Source organism: Salmo salar, chromosome ssa06 (assembly GCF_905237065.1).
Source record: "Salmo salar chromosome ssa06, Ssal_v3.1, whole genome shotgun sequence".
Lineage (NCBI taxonomy): Eukaryota > Metazoa > Chordata > Actinopteri > Salmoniformes > Salmonidae > Salmo > Salmo salar.
The window spans coordinates 28,877,940-28,899,428 of NC_059447.1; the positions used below are offsets into that span (position 1 = coordinate 28,877,940).

The window sequence follows — 21,489 nt, forward strand, 5'->3', positions numbered from 1 at the left end:
GGCTTCCATGCATACTGTAGCCTACAAGCCACTGATGCAGACCTTTGGAACATCTACATTTAAAAAAGTCTAATAAATCCATGTAATATAGCCTACACCTTCACAATAAATACATTATTTATTTTAAACAGGTCTAAAGAAACATGATATGAAGAAAATGTAGTCTATTTCAGAAGAACAGAATAGCATACTCTGAGTTGTCCTGATGTTAGGCCCTGATATGGCAATGCCATATGGCTGTGGGCTACACTAGTTAGCAGACAAGATTTGCTTAAAATTCTGTGGCATTATATTTTATTATTTTATAGTATGAAGAGTACAATTGAACATAGCTGAATAAAATGGAAAGGATATTTTCTCTAAACTATTTGAGGGAGTTCTTACAGTGGGGGAAAAAAGCATTTGATCCCCTGCTGATTTTGTACGTTTGCCCACTGACAAAGAAATGATCAGTCTATCATTTTAATGGTAGGTTTATTTGAACAGTGAGAGACAGAATAACAACAAAAATATCCAGAAAAACGCATGTCAAAAATGTTATAAATTAATTTGCATTTTAATGAGGGAAATAAGTATTTGACCCCCTCTCAATCAGAAAGATTTCTGGCTCCCAGGTGTCTTTTATACAGGTAACGAGCTGAGATTAGGAGCATACTCTTAAAGGGACTGACCTCTGTGATTGCCAACAAGGGTTTTGCAAACAAGTACTAAGTCATGTTTTGCAGAGGGGTCAAATACTTATTTCCCTCATTAAAATGCAAATCATTTTATAACATTTTTGACAAGCGTTTTTCTGGATTATTTTGTTGTTATTCTGTCTCTCACTGTTCAAATAAACCTACTATTAAAATTATAGACTGATCATTTCTTTGTAAGTGGGCAAATGTACAAAATCAGCAGGGGATCAAATACTTTTTCCCCCACTGTACATGTGGCTATTCAGTGTTGAGTGGCTAACAAAGAACTTGGTCCTCCTGTATGCTTCATTTAGAGTTATTTATGTAACTTTAGTGGTGATACAAATGTTGGGCAAATGTTTTGATTTTTAATACATTCTCAGGCTGCATGATGGGACTCAAATTATGATTTTTAAAAAGTCACATGAAAGGCATGAGCTCTGATTTGTTTCTTGTGCAGGCTACACATTTAACCAGTCTCATTCACAATTTGACAAGCACTTGATAATATTCTAACCAGGCCTCGGATTTCCCGGCGGCATCTCCCTTGTGTGGCAGTAAAATCCATGCCTTTTGAAGGCCAAAGTGGCCGTTGTGCCCTTAGGCTGAATATAAGAATTATAATTCCTGGCTGCCGTGCTCCGAAACACCTCTCACTCACATGGCTCTCTCGGATATTTCAATGATTATTTGCCAATGCTTGTCATGTGGTTGGGTCCTTCTCACAGGCATTTCATCTAAGAAGGAGGCTACAAGTGAAGACACATCGGGGACGCAACTGTGCGAATTCCCGAAGCGCATATTGAAGATGTTAGAACAGTCCATATTTTCGTCAGCCAAGAAGATGAGAAGGCCTAACAAACAGCAAAATCACTAGCCTATGTTAATCTACTATCCCCCATAGTACAAAAGTTGACCTATTCTATTGGTCAACTTGTCCTTCTGTGCAATAAATAAATATTACAAACATACTCTGGGAAAGTTGTGGGATGTGATAGATCCCAAACTAATCCAACAACTCGCATCAAAAAACTTTGAAAAGCAACAGATCATAATGTTTACCTTAAAATGTTGATAAACTATTACGCTATTTCTTCACATTATAAGCACAGAAATGCGCACACGGCAGTAGGCTATAAGTGTAAATGTTCCAAAATGCAATCAATTAGCGGGAAAACACTGTTATCGAAAATGACGGAAATGCGATAATGCATGTAAAGATTATTTTCCCCAAACTTGAAACTCATGCTCGGCCTATATATGTCCGTTAGGCTGTAATCAAATCAAATCAAATTTTATTTGTCACATGCACCGAATACAACAGTTGTAGTAGACCTTACAGGGAAATGCTTACTTAAAACAATGCAGTTTTAAAGAAGAAGAAAAAAAAAAGAAATATAACAAATAATTAAGGAGCAACAATAAAATAACTGTAGCGATGCTATATAGAGGGGGTTCTGGTACAGAGTCAATGTGCGGGGGCAGCGATTAGTCGAGGTAATTGAGGTAATATGTACATGTAGATAGAGATAAAGCGACTAAGAATGGATAATAAACAGAGTAGCAGCAGTGTAAAAATGGGGAGTGGGGTGGGGACAATGCAAATAGTCTGGGTAGCCATTTGATTAACTGTTCAGGAGTCTTATGGCTTGGGGGTAGAAGCTGTTAAGAAGCCTTTTTGACCTAGACTTGGAGCTCCGGTACCGCTTATTGTGCGGTAGCAGAGAGAACAGTCTATGACTAGGGTGGCTGGAGTCCTTTGCAATTTTTTGGGCTTTCCTCTGAGAACGGCTGGTATAGAGGTCCTGGATGGCAGGAAGCTTGGCCCCAGTGATGTACTGGGCTGCACGCACTACCCTCTGGAGTGCCTTGCGGTCGGAGGCCGAGCAGTTACCATACCAGTGCTCGGTCCTCTGTTTTTTTGTAGTCCACAATCATCTCCTTTGTCTTGATCACATTGAGGGAGAGGTTGTTATGCTGGCACCACACTGCCAGGACTCAGACCTCCTCCCTATAGGCTGTCTCAGCGTTGCCAGTGATCAGGCCTACCATTGTGTCGTCAGCAAACTTAATGATGTGGTAGGAGTCGTGCTTTGCCATGCAGTCATGGGTGAACAGGGAGTACAGGAGGGGACTGAGCATGCACCCCTGAGGGTGATGTGTTGTTACTTACCCTTACCACCAGGGGGCGACCCATCAGGAAGTCCAGGATCCAGTTGCAGAGGGAGGTGTTTAGTTCCAGGGACCTTAGCTTAGTGATGAGCTTTGTGGGTACTATGGTGTTGAATGCTGAGCTGTAGTCAATGAATAGCATTCTCACGTAGGTGTTCCTTTTGTCCAGGTGGAAAAGGGCAGTGTGGAGCACAATAGAGATTGCATCATCTGTGCATCTGTTGGGGCGGTATACAAATTGGAGTGGGTCTAGGGTTTCTGGGATAATGGTGTTGATGTGAGCCATGACCAGCATTTCAAAGCACTTCATGGCTACAGACGTGAGTGCTACAGGTTGGTAGTCATTTAGGCAGGTTACCTTGATGTTCTTGGGTACAGGATCTATGGTGGTCTGCTTGAAACATGTTGGTATTACAGACTCAGTCAGGGACAGGTTGAAAATGTCAGTGAAGACACTTGCCAGTTGGTCAGCGCATGCTCGGAGTACACGTCCTGGTAATCCGTCTGGCCCTGTGGCCTTGTGAATGTTGACATGTTTAAAGGTCTTACTCACATCGGCTACAGAGAACGTGATCACACAGTCATCCAGAACAGCTGATGCTTCATGCATGCTTCAGTGTTGCTTGCCTCGATGCGAGCATAGAAGTTATTTAGCTTGTCTGGTAGGCTTGTGTCGCTGGGCTCGCGGCTGTGCTTCCCTTTGTAGTCTGTAATAGTTTGCAAGCCCTGCCACATCCGACGAGCGTCGGAGCCGGTATAGTATGATTCAATCTTAGTCCTATATTGATGCTTTGCCTGTTTGATGGTTCGTCAGAGGGCATAGAGGGATTTCTTATTAGCATCTGCGTCTTCTGACCACTTCCGTATTGAGCGAGTCACTGGTACTTCCTGCTTTATTTTTTGATTGTAAGCAGGAATCAGGAGGATAGAGTTATGGTCAGATTTGCCAAATGGAGGGCGAGGGAGAGCTTTGTTGTGATACAAACCTTATCAAAACACATAGGCCTTTGGGCTAGGCTACATGAGGTGTGCGAAAAAAAAGCATGAACTGTTTCTTGCCTTACAAGCTGGGCATCATTCACAAGTGATAATATATTATTCAGAAGTGATAGGCTTATATTGTCACCCATCAGACTATTCTTGATTTAATCTTGTCTTTACATATACTAAATAATATATGTGTGAAATTTGTTTTGATTTAGAATGGATCATTATCATGCACCTGTCTCGGAACAGGGGCAGGGGGAAAAATACATGTAATCTATGCACTTAAATAGTGAATGGAAAACGCTTTTCCCGTGGTTCCTTTTCATGCCAGTCAGGTCGACTATACTCCTGTTGTTGTTTTCTCACGCAATTGCATAGCCTATAGAAATGTTGCTCAACATGAGCTCATGGGCTCTCATGAAGTGTTTTATTTTATTTTTGATAACATTTGCATTGATGTCAGAGTGATTAGAGGGACAATAGAGTGCTGAGTACCAAGCAGTTAGCAAGTTTGGTAGGCTGCTAATGACCATCAGCATCATCAGAGCTTTGAGAAGCCTAGTTACCGTGACTACAGTCACATGGAATTTGACTGCGGTCATATGACTCGTGACTGCTGGTGTGACGGTAATACAGTCACTGTAACAGCCCTATGCTCTGGTGATGCTGGAAGGGGAGGCGTTGGGAGGCAGGGGGGTATTGAGTGGCCCTCTGGTGATGCTGGAAGGGGAGGCGTTGGGAGGCAGGGGGGTATTGAGTGGCCCTCTGGTGATGTTGGAAGGGGAGGCGTTGGGAGGCAGGGGGGTATCGAGTGGCCCTCTGGTGATGCTGGAAGGGGAGGCGTTGGGAGGCAGGGGGGTATGGAGCGGCCCTCTGGTGATGCTGGAAGGGGAGGCGTTGGGAGGCAGGGGGTATCGAGCGGCCCTCTGGTGATGCTGGAAGGGGAGGCGTTGGGAGGCAGGGGGGTTATCGAGCGGCCCTCTGGTGATGCTGGAAGGGGAGGCGTTGGGAGGCAGGGGGGTATCGAGCGGCCCTCTGGTGATGCTGGAAGGGGAGGCGTTGGGAGGCAGGGGGGTATCGAGCGGCCCTCTGGTGATGCTGGAAGGGGAGGCGTTGGGAGGCAGGGGGGTATCGAGCGGCCCTCTGGTGATGCTAGAAGGGGAGGCGTTGGGAGGCAGGGGGGTATCGAGCGGCCCTCTGGTGATGCTGGAAGGGGAGGCGTTGGGAGGCAGGGGGGTATCGAGCGGCCCTCTGGTGATGCTGGAAGGGGAGGCGTTGGGAGGCAGGGGGGTATCGAGCGGCCTTCTGCGCGGCCTGACACTGACGATGACCTTGGCCTCTGCAACTAATGGAAGTAGAGGGCAGCAGAGGTCTGTCTGTCTGTCTGTCTGTCTGTCTGTCTGTCTGTCTGTCTGTCTGTCTGTCTGTCTGTCTGTCTGTCTGTCTGTCTGTCTGTCTGTCTGTCTGTCTGTCTGTCTGTCTGTCTGTCTGTCCTCCACTCTCCATTATGTTTGTTGATGTCTACAAGGTGTCAGTCATTATCTTCCATCTTCTCTCCTCTATCTCTCTGGTTCTCCCCTTTCCTTTCTCCTTTTCTCCACCTCCAGTCCATTCTCTCTACAAGTTGTTCTTACCGTATCCCTGTATCGTTTGAAGAGCTAGAATGTTCTGAACAAGGAAAATCTCCACCATGACATAATAGTCAGTTTTTAGGTCAAACAGATCGTTATCACTGCAAGAGCACATTACGGTGGCTAACTACTAAACAAGTATCCATTGGTCAAAATAAATGGTCTGAAAAAGCAGTCAACATGGCAGTTACCTTATCTATTATGAGTACAGAATGCATGTAGGATTTTGCCTGGGTCACGTCTCGTTACGCAACTGAGCTTCTTGGTAATCCCCTCTTTTATAATTGAATTTCGATTTGCGCCTTACAAAAAGAGGGAAATTATCCCTGTCATTGATCTTTGCTGGTATTGATTAGTCTGCGTAAGATTAAGCACATTATGTGATTGACTGTACAATCAGTGGTCCGTAGAAGAGTGAAAGATGGTGAATGACAGTCAGTGAGAGAGACAGACCCTACATCTCCCCCTACTGCACCCCCTGTCTCTGACTAAGTCTGTAGGGTAGAACAATTCTTACTAAAATAACTCCAGACAACAGGAGGTTGGGGGCACCTTAATTGGGGAGGATGGGCTCGTGCTAATGGCTGGAGTGGGATTGATGGAATGGTATCAAATACATCAAACAAATGGTTGAATACCATTCCATTCGCTCCGTTCCAGCCATTGTTATGAGCCGTCCTCCCCTCAGCAGCCTCCACTGCTCCAGACGCTACCTACGGATATTGTTTATGTTTTTCTAAATTAAAACATGCTTCATGATTCTGCGTATACTGTATTTGTTTGTGTTAGCTATAGGTTTGTGTGCATGTGTGTGTTTGTGTGTGTGTGTCTCAGTTTGTGTCTGAGTGTACTGTATGTATGTGTTTGTGGTGTGTGTGTGTGTGTGTGTGTGTGTGTGTGTGTGTGTGTGTGTGTGTGTGTGTGTGTGTGTGTGTGTGTGTGTGTGTGTGTGTGTGTGTGAGTCTGTGTGTGTGTGTGTGTGAGTCTGTGTGTGTGTGTGTGTGTGTGTGTGTGTGTGTGTGTGTGTGTGTGTGTGTGTGTGTGTGTGTGTGTGTGTGTGTGTGTGTGTGTGTGTGTGTGTTGTGCATACTGTATTAGCAGCAGTGTTGCCGCGGGGCTCCAGCTGTGAGGGCTGGGCTGCCAGGTGCAGAGGGAGAGGGAGAGGGAGAGGGAGGGGGAGAGGGAGAGGGAGGGGGAGAGGGAGAGGGAGAGGGAGAGGGAGGGGAGGGGGAGAGGGAGAGGGAGAGGGAGAGGGAGGGGGAGAGGGAGAGGGGAGAGGGAGAGGGGGGGAGAGGGGAGAGGGAGAGGGAGAGGGAGGGCGTGTTTACAAACGTTCCCCTCTCTCAGTTTTCTCCCGCCCTCTCTTCCAGCCACACTCCTCAACATGAGCCTGAAACAGAAACTCCAACCTGTGAGTACTCCAACTCTACTCTCTCACTCCCTATTCTCTTCTTTCTTTCTCTTCCTGTCTCACTCCTGTCCTTTTCTGCCTCTCCTCTTACCCTCATGGTCATCTGGTGGTTCGTAGCAGGCTACCGAGCTCCATCCTCCGTATTGACAGTGAGGCAGGGGCTGTGACGGATGTTGTTAGTGCTGATGTCATCTTGTTGTCGTCATAATTTGTCTCGTGTCACTTGTCGCCCACTTTTTTTTCGTAGGTGATAATTATGTTGATGTTTTGTGGGCTCCAGGGTACTTGTTGGTCTCTGGAATTTGGAATGTTCATTTGATTAGCATGAATCAAATTTCATTTTGTTTTGAAAATGATTATTCTAATTTAAAGAGAACAGTTCACAGTACCTTAGTGGTGTTTGTTTGGTGTATGAAACAAAACTAGTGTCCAGAGGTTTTTAATTTCAGACTGGATTGTTACTGAAGTATTAACATAGTTAGGTGTTCTTTATGCAAATAGCTAGTGTTTGTTTTTAATCTTTAAAAAGGTATTTGTTGTATTATATGTCAGATGTCATTGTGTTTTCCAATAAGGACTGTTAACTGTTATAAGCCCTGAGTGGTTTGAGTTAAACATTGTGGTGCAGACGGCATGGATCTTATTCAGGCTGTCATTATGAAACAGGACTGGAAATGATGTCAATAATCTGAGATTACCCAGATGAGGGAATCTGGGTAACACACACACACACACACACACACACACACACACACACACACACACACACACACACACACACACACGCACACTGCCCATCCCTCAGGTTCATCATGTTAGATGTTAAATTCAGTCCTCAGGGGGAGAATCCTGATCGTTGGTACGAGAACGCATCTGTCATAGAAAGAACACAATGTCACGTTGAATCACAACCCTCATTTAGCCACAAACATTGATAGCAATAAGGCCTAAGGTCCTGAGCCCTATGTAGCCCCCAGCAGTCAGGTCTCCTTTCATAAGGTATGTAGCAAACAGTACTGCAGGTGTAGAATCTTCATTTGATGCAGAAAATGTAAAATGTGTTGTGTATTTGAGGTTTAAAAAGGCATCTGAAGTTTATCATTTCCACTTTGAAATGCCATTAATTATAATCCACATTTCCTGTTGATGCAGAACTATTTTCCTGCTGTATCGAACTGGCTCAAATTAAGATCCTACATCTGTACATGTAACAGTCTTGCTTCCGTCCCTCTCCTCGCCCCAACCTGGGCATGAACCAGGGACCCTCTGCACACATCAACAACTGACACCCACGAAGCATCGTTATCCATCGCGCCACAAAAGCCGCAGCCCCTCTGCAAGGGGAACAACTACTTCAGGTCTCAGAGCGAGTGACGTCACTGATTGAAACGCTATTAGCGCGCACCACCGCTAACTAACTAGCCATTTCACATCGGTTACATACAGTACTTTAAATGCTCTGCTATGAGAGGTTCTGCAGTGCATTTTGACATCCTTAGTCTTCAGTCAATTGTTTCAGTTTGTTGTTTCAAATTGTTTATTCAGGGTAAGAAATGCATTAACTGAACTATCCATTTAATTAAAGCTCAGTCCTACTATTCCTTGTATTGGATTAGTTTACTGACTACTGGAGCAGCACCCCCTGGACTGGGTGAGAGTTGGGTCATAGAGCAGTAAGTGGGCAGTGTGTAGTCTGGATGGGAATCGATAGGAGGCTAACCATGTGGTGTCCTCTAAGACTAAGACTAAGACCTCTAAGACTGACTGTATGTGGGGACTTTAGCCTTACAGGTTTGTTCTCTTACTTTGAGTCTGAACATCTTTTCCATTTAAGAATCAAAGCTGTGAGGGTTGAGAGAGGTCAGATGTTCTGGAAAGAGATGGACATTGTCATAGGAAGCTTTCACCTTGTACTCAGGTTATTTAGTAGGGCAAAAACCTTGTAGCACTGAACATGCTGCATTTAATGTATCTGTATTTTGTGATCCAGCTAAGTAGGGACATTGGAGAGAATTGGCAGCAAGGGCACCATGGTAACGCTGTGTGTTATTACAGATTATTCTGTCACCATGGCTATGTTCATAGTTATGCAAACTATACATGCAAAGTAGGATGAGCCAGTGGAGGTTCCACCAGTCTAGCCTGCAGAACATGTTGACTGTGGAGGTTCCACCAGCCTAGCCTGCAGAACATGTTGACTGTGGAGGTTCCACCAGCCTAGCCTGCAGCACATGTTGACTGTGGAGGTTCCACCAGCCCAGCCTGCAGCACATGTTGACTGTGGAGGTTCCACCAGCCCAGCCTGCAGCACATGTTGACTGTGGAGGTTCCACCAGCCCAGCCTGCAACACATGTTGACTGGGGAGGTTACACCAGCCCAGCCTGCAGCACATGTTGACTGTGGAGGTTCCACCAGCCCAGCCTGCAACACATGTTGACTGGGGAGGTTACACCAGCCTAGCCTGCAACACATGTTGACTGTGGAGGTTCCACCAGCCTAGTGTACAGCACATGTTGATCAGGGAGGTTGCACCAGCCTAGCCTGCAGCACATGTTGATCAGGGAGGTTGCACCAGCCTAGCCTGCAGCACATGTTAACTGTCATGAATCTCGAGTGAGACAACAACAGATTTTATTTATTTAACCTTTTATTTAACTCGCCAAGTCAGTTAAGAACAAATTCTTATTTACAATGATAGCCTACCCCGGCCAAACCCGGACGACGCTGGGCCAGTTGTTCGGCGCCCTATGGGACTCCCAATCACATCCGGATGTGATACAGCCTGGAATCGAACCAGGGACTGTAGTGACTTCTCTTGCACTGAGATGCAGGGCCTTAGACCGCTGCACCATTCGGGAGCCCATATGGGTGATATCAGACAGCACATTGTGCACCATGGTCTGCCTATGTCCAGAGCTGTAAAAATACTTGAAAATACTACTTAAGTAGTTTCTTGGGGTATCTGTACTTTACTTTACTATTTATATTTTTGACAACTTTTACTTTTATTTTCCAAAAGAAAATGATGTACTTTTTACTCCATACATTTTCCCTGACACCCAAAAGTACTCATTACATTTTGAATGGTTAGCAGGACAGGAAAATTGTCTAATTCACACACTTATCAAGAGAACAACCCTGGTCATCCATACAGCCTCTACATCAAGCACACAGACACTTTTGACCAATACTGCCCTCCTACACAAGCACTCACAAAAGGTGTTAGTGAAAATGAACCAAAATCACCCAGCTCTTTGCAACAATCCCTGTCGATTTGCTTGTAAATTAGGGCACTTACCCTGCTCTGCCATTGGCCGAGGGACAGTGAAGGGGGTCACATGGTGTGGCAGGTGAGCTGCAGCAGGGTCTTTTTAAAGGCCAGTGAGCGGTGTGGGGCGGGGGAGAAGGGTACAGACAGCCAGGCAGCCAGAGAGGGTCCACTCCCCAGCAGTAGTCTGTTAGAGCTGGGCACATAGGCACTGGGCCACTGGGTAGCTGATCTGGAGCATTGTGCTGGACATAGCGGGCTAGGATGGAGCAGGGGAGGACCTATCTGTTCCGGGGGAGACAGGGAGGGCTGCTGGGGACTTTGAGGGGGACCTCCTCCTCCTGCTGCTGCTGTGGTCGGGACCAGGATAAACTGGAGCTCTTGGATATGGAGGCTCTCATCGTTGTACCGGTTAGTAAGAGCACTAGGGGCAGACTGATTGAAATGGTCTATGTGAGTGTGATCTCTTGGGTTATTGTTGTCGATTCAGATACTGTGGTTTCGATGATGGTGTGTGAGGAAAATATACATTTTTAGGTAATATTATGGTCTGTGCTGTCACTATGAGAACACAATCACTAAGGTCCTCTCTGTATTTGAATTTGCACCTATGATTTACATACTGGTTATTATAGTTGATTTGGTTCCTATTTGGCTGTACTGACTGTGTTGAACACTCAGAAATCAGACCCCCGTCAACCATGTAGATATTTGTCTTGTGAAAAGCTGTGCGTTGGCTTCTACAGTGTTTGTGTTGGGTCCTTTGAGACAGATATTGTTTATACTCCAGGACATAATTGTCTTCATGACAACATGACTGGTTAGCTGTGAGACTGAGGGATGTTTGTGTGAACATTTACACTCATTGCTTTGTATCACACACACACACACACACACACACACACACACACACACACACACACACACACACACACACACACACACACACACACACACACACACACACACACACACTACTTGTCCCTCTTTGTCACTCACTCTGGAATACACATTAACTCTGATTGATTTGTGACAGTGCTTGAACAGCTAATGGAGGGTTGTTGTGTTTTTTTGCTGCTGCTGTTCTAGTTGTGCTGAGGTGAGAGACATGTGGGTTGGAGGCCCGCGGTGTCAGACACAGTAGGTAGTTAGACAGAACACAGTTGCTCCCCTTCCTTCCCCCAAAGGGCACAACAAAGACAATATCAGGTCCTGTTCTGCTCCTCTCTTCTGAACTGTCTTCTGCTCTGGTTCCCTGAACCCACATCCCTCGGGTTTCTCGGCACAATTCTCTGACATGACTCACTCTCTTTCCCATTTCTTATACAGCTTTCCATTTTGCTAAGGCTGTTTGGCTTATCATCTCATATTATCGGGTTCTAATCAAGGCCTTTTCAGCAGGGTGGTGAGGGACCATTGTGAAGATATTCTGTTTCAATTCTGTTCCACTTTTACTGCCCATGATTAATCTAGATTCAGCAGGACTCTCTGACCGTCTCTGCACCCTCCCCTTCTAGGTACTGTCCCTAGGGGCTGATGTCCTGCCAGAGTACAAGCTCCAGGCGCCTCGCATCCACAAGTGGACCATCCTCCACTACAGTCCCTTCAAGGCGGTGTGGGACTGGGTCATCCTCCTGCTGGTCATCTACACGGCTGTCTTCACCCCCTACTCCGCTGCCTTCCTGCTCAACGAGGTGGAGGACGAGCTCCGGCGCTCCTGTGGCTACACCTGCAACCCCCTCAACGTGGTGGACCTGGTGGTGGACGTCATGTTTATCGTGGACATTCTCATCAACTTCCGGACCACATATGTCAATCACAATGACGAGGTGGTCAGCCACCCGGGGCGAATCGCCCAGCACTACTTCAAAGGCTGGTTCCTCATTGATATAGTGGCAGCCATCCCCTTTGACTTGCTCATATTCCGCTCTGGCTCTGATGAGGTGAGATGGATGGAGGAGAAGGTGGATCATTTGAATCTATGTGTAGTATTGGTCCTTTTTTGCAGTGTTGGTCAGTGTACCAATTCAACAAAGACTCTCTCATAAATCTTCTTGTTCTTTTACATGAATTGCTTTGTTTGTACTTTGAACCTCTCTCCTCTCAGCCCCAGACGACCACTCTGATTGGCTTGCTGAAGACTGCTCGACTGCTGCGATTGGTGCGTGTGGCGCGGAAGCTGGACCGCTACTCAGAGTACGGCGCCGCCGTTCTCTTCCTCCTCATGTGCACCTTTGCCCTCATCGCCCATTGGCTGGCCTGTATCTGGTACGCCATCGGCAACGCGGAGCGCACCAACTCGGCCCGCATCGGAGGCATGAAGATCGGCTGGCTGGACAACCTGGCTGAACAGATTGGTAAACCATACAACGACACAGATCCTGCCTCCGGCCCCTCCACCAAGGATAAATACGTCACAGCGCTTTACTTTACCTTCAGCAGCTTGACCAGCGTGGGCTTCGGTAACGTTTCCCCCAACACCAACCCTGAGAAGATCTTCTCCATCTGCATCATGCTAATCGGCTGTGAGTACGTCACCAGTGTGTCTGAGTACGTCACCAGTGTGTCCGTGTCTGTAGCGTGCCTGTGTGTCCAGAGTGTTCATATGCATTGCTGCATTACTTTAAGTGTAGTACCACCTATCATTTTAGGTGGATGTCTCTGACATGTCTCTCTGTCGTCTCCTGTAGCTCTGATGTATGCCAGTATCTTTGGTAACGTGTCGGCTATCATCCAGAGGCTGTACTCCGGCACGGCCCGTTACCACACCCAGATGCTGCGTGTCAAAGAGTTCATCCGCTTCCACCAGATCCCAGAGGGACTACGCCAGAGACTGGAGGAATACTTCCAACATGCCTGGTCCTATACCAATGGCATCGACATGAACGCTGTGAGTTACTCTCAAACACACATTCATATACAGCCAAACACACACACATCCATACGCACACCAAAACACATTTTCCCTACTTGCCACCTGAGTTTTGCCGCCATTAGGTGCTCAGACAGGGAGACCTAACAGTGGAAATGATGTGCGTCATATCCTTTGTGTTAATAGATAGATAGTGTCCTGCTGGTTACAGAGAAGAGAAAAGCATTAGGCCTCTAACACCACAGGAACATGACGTAGCAGAGCACGCCTGTCAATTCAATCTGAACACAGTTGATCACATAGACACTGTGTGTGTGCATGTGTCCCCTTAGTCAATAGTGAGCATCAACTGAAACAGCTCTCCCACCACTCGCTCTCTGTCTCTCTCTCTCTCTCTCTCTCTCTCTCTCTCTCTCTCTGTCTTCTCTCTCTCTCTCTCTCTCTCTCTGTCTCTCTCTCTCTCGCTCTCTGTCTCTCTCTCTCTCTCTCTCTCTCTGTCTCTCTCTCTCTCGCTCTCTGTCTCTCTCTCTCTCTCTCTCTCTCTCTCTCTCTCTCTCTCTCTCTCTCTCTCTCTCTCTCTCTCTCTCTCTCTCTCTCTCTCTCTCTCTCTCTCTCTCTCTCTCTCTGTCTCTCTCTCTCTCTCTCTCTCTGTCTCTCTCTCTCTGTCTCTCTCTCTCTCTCTCTCTCTCTGTCTCTCTCTGTCTCTCTCTCTCTGTCTCTCTCTCTCTCTGTCTCTCTCTGTCTCTCTCTCTCTGTCTCTGTCTCTGTCTCTGTCTCTCTCTGTCTCTCTCTGTCTCTCTCTCTGTCTCTCTCTGTCTCTCTCTCTCTGTGTCTCTCTCTGTCTCTCTCTCTCTGTCTCGCTGTCTCTCTCTGTCTCTTTCTCTCTGTCTTTCTCTGTCTCTCTGTCTCTCTCTGTCTCTATCTCTTCTCTCTTTCTCCCTCTCCCATTTCTCTAGGTGCTGAAGGGTTTCCCTGAGTGTCTGCAGGCTGATATCTGCCTCCACCTGAACCGCTGCCTGCTCCAGAACTGCAGGGCCTTCAAGGGGGCTAGTAACGGCTGTCTGCGGGCGCTGGCCATGAGGTTTAAGACCACCCACGCCCCTCCAGGCGACACCCTGGTCCACATGGGAGACGTCCTCTCAGCTCTCTACTTCATCTCTAGAGGGTCCATAGAGATTCTGAGAGACGATGTGGTGGTGGCCATACTGGGTAGGCTGAAGGGTGGTAGTGGTTACTGGGTAGGATGAAGGGTGGTGGTGGTTACTGGGTAGGATGAAGGGTGGTGGTGGTTACTGGGTAGGATGAAGGGTGGTGGTGGTTACTGGGTAGGCTGAAGGGTGGTGGTGGTTACTGGGTAGGCTGAAGGGTGGTGGTGGTTACTGGGTAGACTGAAGGGTAGTGGTGGTTACTGGGTAGGCTGAAGGGTGGCAGTGGTTACTGGGTAGGATGAAGGGTGGTGGTGGTTACTGGGTAGGATGAAGGGTGGTGGTGGTTACTGGGTAGGCTGAAGGGTGGTGGTGGTTACTGGGTAGGCTGAAGGGTGGTGGGGGTTACTGGGTAGGATGAAGGGTGGTGGTGGTTACTGGGTAGGCTGAAGGGTGGTGGTGGTTACTGGGTAGGCTGAAGGGTGGTGGTGGTTACTGGGTAGGCTGAAGGGTGGTGGTGGTTACTGGGTAGACTGAAGGCTGGTGGTGGTTACTGGGTAGGATGAAGGGTGGTGGTGGTTACTGGGTAGGATGAAGGGTGGTGGTGGTTACTGGGTAGGATGAAGGGTGGTGGTGGTTACTGGGTAGGCTGAAGGGTGGTGGTGGTTACTGGGTAGGCTGAAGGGTGGTGGTGGTTACTGGGTAGGCTGAAGGGTGGTGGTGGTTACTGGGTAGGATGAAGGGTGGTGGTGGTTACTGGGTAGGCTGAAGGGTGGTGGTGGTTACTGGGTAGGCTGAAGGGTGGTGGTGGTTACTGGGTAGGCTGAAGGGTGGTGGTGGTTACTGGGTAGGCTGAAGGGTGGTAGTGGTTACTGGGTAGGCTGAAGGGTGGTGGTGGTTACTGGGTAGGCTGAAGGGTGGTGGTGGGTACTGGGTAGACTGAAGGGTGGTGGTGGCCATACTGGGTAGGCTGAAGGGTGGTGGTGGTTACTGGGTAGGATGAAGGGTAGTGGTGGTTACTGGGTAGGCTGAAGGGTGGTGGTGGTTACTGGGTAGAATGAAGGGTGGTGGTGGTTACTGGGTAGACTGAAGGGTGGTGGTGGCCATACTGGGTAGGCTGAAGGGTGGTGGTGGTTACTGGGTAGACTGAAGGGTGGGGACTGGTTACTGGGTAGGATGAAGGGTGGTGGTGGTTACTGGGTAGGCTGAAGGGTGGTGGTGGTTACTGGGTAGGCTGAAGGGTGGTGGTTACTGGGTAGACTGAAGGGTGGTGGTGGTTACTGGGTAGGCTGAAGGGTGGTGGTGGTTACTGGGTAGGCTGAAGGGTGGTGGTGGTTACTGGGTAGGCTGAAGGGTGGTGGTGGTTACTGGGTAGGATGAAGGGTGGTGGTGGTTACTGGGTAGGCTGAAGGGTGGTGGGGGTTACTGGGTAGGATGAAGGGTGGTGGTGGTTACTGGGTAGGATGAAGGGTGGTGGTGGTTACTGGGTAGGCTGAAGGGTGGTAGTGGTTACTGGGTAGGCTGAAGGGTGGTGGTGGTTACTGGGTAGGATGAAGGGTGGTGGTGGTTACTGGGTAGGCTGAAGGGTGGTGGTGGTTACTGGGTAGGATGAAGGGTGGTGGTGGTTACTGGGTAGGATGAAGGGTGGTGGTGGTTACTGGGTAGGCTGAAGGGTGGTAGTGGTTACTGGGTAGACTGAAGGGTGGTGGTGGTTACTGGGTAGCCTCTCCTTTTTTAAGTCTTCCCCTCGTTCTTCCCTTTCAAGCTTATGTGGTTTAGTGCATTCTCTGTCTGTCTGCCTGTCTCTGTCTGTCTCTCTCTCTCTCTCTCTCTCTCTCTCTCTCTCTCTCTCTCTCTCTCTCTCTCTCTCTCTCTCTCTCTCTCTCTCTCTCTCTCTCTCTCCCTCTCTCACACTCACACACATACACACACACACTGCTGTGTTGTGGTGTGCTGTTTAGCCAGAGGTGTTTGGGCACGGCTCCACCTCCATTCCACAGTGTCATTGATTACCGATCACCGGATTGCTCAGACCCACTCTCTCTATGCTAGCCTGTCTCGCTTTGATTCGTCTCCCCTCTGCATTTAAGTGGACACAAAGTCAGGCCTAACTGGAATAATGTAGAACATTAGTGTTATAGTTCTACTCTCTGAAAAATCTAGAAATAATCCAGAAGAAATGATCTATCAGGGTAGTCTTGTAGACGGAGGCTTTCACTCCCCCTGGTGGTGTATGTGAGTGAGCTTATGAGTGTTTTTAATACTTATGTTGTCCAATAATTTTTTTGTTCAAACATTGCTTTCTCCATTGTCCTTCTATTCACCTCCTTTTCCTCTTCCCTTGTGTCACACCTTTCAACCTCTCATCTCTCCATTCTCTCTCTCTCGTTCTCTCCGTAGGTCAGAATGATATCTTCGGAGAACCCATCTATCTTTTTGGGCGTCCAGGGAAATCCAGTGCAGACGTCAGGGCTTTGACCTACTGTGACCTCCATAGGATCCTGAGGGAGGACCTGCTGGAGGTGCTGGACATGTACCCAGACTTCTCCGACTGCTTCTGGACCAACCTGGAGATCACCTTCAACCTCCGAGATGTGAGTACCGTCAGGGGGGGGGACAGAGAGCACCCTCTCCAACCACTAGTAGGTACTGTTCATGTTGGGCCGGTTTCCTGGACACAGACTGTGTAGTCTTGGACTAAAAACCATTCTCAATGGAGAATCTCCTTTGAAAGTGCTTTTTAGCCCAGGACTAGTCTTAATCTGTGTCTGGGAAACCAGCCTTTAGTCATAAAGAGAGCTTAGCACAAGGTCAATGAGTTTTAGTTAGGCAAACTAATGCAAAAGCATTACTTCTTGAATATTTAGTGTGTATAAAGCTGATGATTGATGGTGTGTGTGTATTGTGTTGTAAAGTGTGAGTTGTTTTTTGTTGAGTTACTGAAGCTGATGTGTATTAGGTAGATAGAATGAACCAGGCACCTCCCAGTGAGGACTCTGAATGTGGATACCGACGGCCGCGGCCACGACGCACGAGAAACCGGCCTGGTGAGTGTGTGTGGTTCTGCTCATTATGTCCTCATGGGTTTCTTATACATTGTTAAAAGTAAAAGTAGTGTTACTATCAATGATATGTCTAAAGTTGTGGTGATCATTGTACCTGTCCTGGTTGTGTGTAGACGGCATGGACCGTGAGGACTCATTTCCAGACCAGTCGTGTCCCTTGGGGAACCACAGCGGCCCGGACACAAGCTCCCACTGGGAGGGCATGTGTAGTAGCGCCAGCGCCTGCTCCCAGTCCAGTGACGATGAGATGAAGCCCCTGGGACATAGCAAAGCAGAGCTGTACCCCTCTGTGGACAACACCGATGACTACCCCCCTGCTGTGGTCAGCCTGCTGCCTCCCAGCGGACCCTCAGCCGGCATGGGGTTGCCCCTGGACCGAGGAAGTTACCAATACACAGGTAAAGAGAGACTGAGATATAGATACACAGTATTAGGCATGAACTTACTAAGATCAGTGGACTGTACTATGTTCTAACCTGCATCAAAGCATTCCCACAGGCATCTCTGTTCTTTCTCTACATCCCAGCTGCAGCCCCCATCAACATGCCAGGCCCAGGGGTGTATGGGTATTGGCCTGACCGGAGGACCAGTCAGTTGTCAGATCCCCAGCGGCGCTGCTCCTCAGTCAGGGGCACCTACCACTCTCCTCCCTGTGCAGAGGACAGGCCCAATGAACTGGAGTCCAGAGTGGAGCTGCTACAGTCCCAGCTCCACAGGTATAGAGGAGATGAGAGAAGAGGAGAGGAAAAGTGAGGAGAGGAGAGGAAAAGTGAGATGAGAGGAAAAGTGAGGAGAGGAGAGAAGAGGAGGGGAAAAGGGATGACAGGAAAGGAGAGGAAAAGTGACGAGGGCACAGCAAAGAGGATCTTTAGAATGGAATTGTGAGGGGAGGGGAGGGGAGGATTTACAGACAGGTAAAGGAAGATAATAATTGGAGTAGAAGCCTAAATAAATAATGGAGGAAGACCAAGAAATGATTGAGAGAGATCACAGAGGAAGAAATTATTGACTTTATTTATCTATGATCTTTCCTCTCCCACCCTGCCTCCATCCTTGGCCCTGCCCAGACTGGAGACTCGGATGACTGCAGACATCCACGTGATCCTGCAGCTGCTCCAAAGGCAGATAACCCCAGTACCCCCGGCCTACAGCACTGTGTTGCCCAGCCCTCACCCTGCTCACCCCACCACCCTGTACAGCACAGCAGCCCCCATCATCCACACTGTCCCCTCCATGCCCCCAATCAAGATTGACAGCATGCCTTCGCCGCTGCAGGTGGGTACTGGTATGGTGTACAGATAGTACAGTATATATCAGTTTTTGCTTGCTACAATGCTCTGTCCTCAAAGAGCTATATGATATTGTGAAACAGTGGGCTGATAAAATGAGTGAGAGCGAGGTATTGGTATTAGAGGTTGTACAGTATACTGAGTTACTGAATCGCTTTTGTGCTTCACCTCTCTCTCTACCCCCTGTATTTTTCTTTGCAGAGCCCGGACTCAGACAAGCACAAGTCCAAGGACTCCCTGTCCAGTGGGATCCACCTCACGGTGGCCTCTGATGACACCATGTCCATGTCCCCTGAGACAGAGCCCCTTCCAGGGTCCTCCATGGGCCTCAGCCCCCCCCATGTCTCCTGCCAAACCCTGGGGCCCTCTGGACTGCTGTGTGGCAGCCTGCGTTTCCCCTCCCTCCCTGACAACCTGGAGACCTCCACAGAGGGGCAGGAGATTCAGAGGCACGTTTCTGACCCCATCCTGCCAGGCAGCTAAAACCCTCTGACCTTTAACCTTAAACCTGATCATCCCTCACTCCTAGCACCCCCTGCACCACCACAGGAGGACAATCATACTTCTCTAATCGTCCCCTCTCTCATTCCTCCTCTCCAATCCCCACACCAACCCCCTAACCTGTAAGATGCTGCTGATCAACGTGGGTTGCCTTCCACGTAGCTGAGAGGAGGTTCTATGGAGGGCCCCCTCTCACTGACTCACAGTGCCCGGGGCTGAGGCACCTCTGGTCCTGTGCGACAAACAACTTCTCCTCTCAATCAGAGCCTAGGGCATTATTGAGAGGGGGTTTAGGATTTCTGCAACCCAGACCCCACAAAGCCTGGGGGCCTGGCACTGCCTATGGAGAACTGATATGAAACTGGGCTGACTAGAAGCACACGAACACACACGTCACATGGACACTAACAATAACCCCAAACCCCTTTTCCCTGGATCTCAAAGCTGTAGTATTGTCATTCCTCTCTCGTTTTCTTTTTGTTAAGTGATGGTCCTTTTATGCCATGGTCCTTTTTGTTGGGAGATAAGAATTTGGCCAAAAATACATATAACTGTGTGTACTGTATGTTTACACTGTAGAGGAACTGCACATTCAGGCTCAGTGCTGTTTATAAGTTGAACTGAAACGTATTTTTATAGTATCATGAGGATCTTACCGTCAATCTGGAAAATCTATTAGTTATGAATGCACACATGTATTTCTTTCACACTATTGCTATGTTGGTGTAACATATTATCAACAGATGATATAAAGAGATGGTATAAATGCTGTCTAAATACTGTTTATGTCTGTATGGTAGGAATGACTACTGTAAAAGTGGCCATTTTTGAATACAGTAATTCTACTCTCATGTTCTACCAATCATATGACTTAATGGAAAGCAATATTTGTTAACATGAAGTGACATGTCTCATTATTGAGTCAACATTGTCAGGGGTCATGAGAACAGCTAATTGACATGGGGAAAAAGCATAACGGACAGTTTTCTCATCTCCTTTATGCTGTAGTTATGTAGTACCTGTGAAGCATTATAAACACCTTTCATTTATACAGCCATTACTGCTTTGCTTGGTTCATCATGTTTGTGTATGTCTATATATCTGTTCTGTTTCACAGGACTGTTGTTACACCAAGGATGCATCATCTCTTTTTCAGTGTGTGTGTGTGTGTGTGTGTGTGCGCAATGTTTGTTGACTATGTTTGAGTAAATGACATGGTCACATATTTAACATCACCCTTTTGAAAGGCCGGGATTCAATCTGATTCTACAAGACAATGTTCCCGCTTTTGAAGAGACCACATTAACGGTAAATGCTGCATATGTCGGTTCAATCGGAAATTACGTTCCAATGGTGCATTGTCTAAATCCGCGATCAGATTGAATCCTGGCCCAAATGTGTGCAATGACTCAAGGTGCCAAAGTTAGTGGATGTTTGATGCCCACCTGGGAGGAAGTGATGTGGATGGAATCTGCCAATCAAGTGATGTCACTGGGATAGTGTCATTTTCCCAGAATCCCAGTGTCAAGATGTTTTTGACAGTTTCAGGAGAATGTAACTCTGTTTTTTAAGCCTTTCTTGTTCTGTAAAGGTTTCTTGAAGCACAAAATCATAATTCTTATTCATCTTTTTTAGATTAAAGATTATTTATAACAAATAATACACAAACTTCAACTACTGACAAGTTGTTTATTTTTGGTTGAGGGCTTGGACTTAAGTGGTTTGCACCATTTACTCTTCTTCAGTTGGGCTTACTTTTGTGGAATTCATAGACATTAACTTATAAACCATATTTTAAAACCAGAAATTCGTTCAGTTGGGCCATGTTAAAGGCCCAGTTCATCCCAAAGGTGTTTGATGGGGTTGAGGTCAGGGCTCTGTGTAGGCTAGTCAAATTCTTCTTCCACACGATCTCGACAAACCATTTCTGTATGGACCTCGCTTTATGCATGGGGACATTGTCATGCTGAAAAAGGAAAGGGCCTTCCCCAAACTGTTGCCACAATTTTGAAAGCACAGAATCTTCTAGAATGTCATTGTATGCTGTAGAGTTAAGTTTTCCCTTCACTGGAACTAAGGGGCCTAGCCCAAACCATGAAAAACAGCCCCAGACCATTATTTCTCCTCCACCAAACTTTACAGTTGGCACTATGCATTAGGGCAGGTAGTGTTCTCCTGGCATCCACCAAACCCAGATTTGTCCGTCGGACTGACGCATTTTTACTGCTTCAGAGTCCAATGGCAGCGAGCTTTACATCACTCTATCCGGCGCTTGGCATTGCGCATGATGATCTTACGCTTGTGTGTGGCTGCTCGGTCACAGAAACCTACTTCATGAAGCTCCCGACAAACAGTTATCGTGCTGACGTTGCTCCCAGAGGCAGTTTGGAACTCAGTAGTGAGTATTGCAACCGAGGACAGATGATTTTCACCACTCGGCGGTCTCGTTCTTTGAGCTTGTTGCTCCTAG

At 47.5% G+C, this 21,489-nt stretch overlaps 1 protein-coding gene across 2 annotated transcripts in view; it reads left to right on the plus strand.

Moving 5' to 3' along the window:
* Positions 1 to 20,693, plus strand: part of LOC106601567 (potassium voltage-gated channel subfamily H member 6-like) — a 39,658-nt gene extending 18,965 nt beyond the window's left edge. For both annotated transcript variants that reach the window (XM_045720136.1, XM_045720137.1), the window contains 10 exons: positions 11,665 to 12,090; positions 12,255 to 12,672; positions 12,838 to 13,037; positions 13,976 to 14,228; positions 16,565 to 16,758; positions 17,124 to 17,211; positions 17,343 to 17,627; positions 17,756 to 17,945; positions 18,297 to 18,504; positions 18,720 to 20,693. In XM_045720136.1, the coding sequence (XP_045576092.1) occupies positions 11,665 to 12,090; positions 12,255 to 12,672; positions 12,838 to 13,037; positions 13,976 to 14,228; positions 16,565 to 16,758; positions 17,124 to 17,211; positions 17,343 to 17,627; positions 17,756 to 17,945; positions 18,297 to 18,504; positions 18,720 to 19,001 (2,544 nt within the window). In that variant the 3' untranslated portion in view covers positions 19,002 to 20,693. The remainder of the gene's footprint in view (positions 1 to 11,664; positions 12,091 to 12,254; positions 12,673 to 12,837; positions 13,038 to 13,975; positions 14,229 to 16,564; positions 16,759 to 17,123; positions 17,212 to 17,342; positions 17,628 to 17,755; positions 17,946 to 18,296; positions 18,505 to 18,719) is intronic.
* The last annotated feature ends 796 nt before the right edge of the window (positions 20,694 to 21,489 follow it).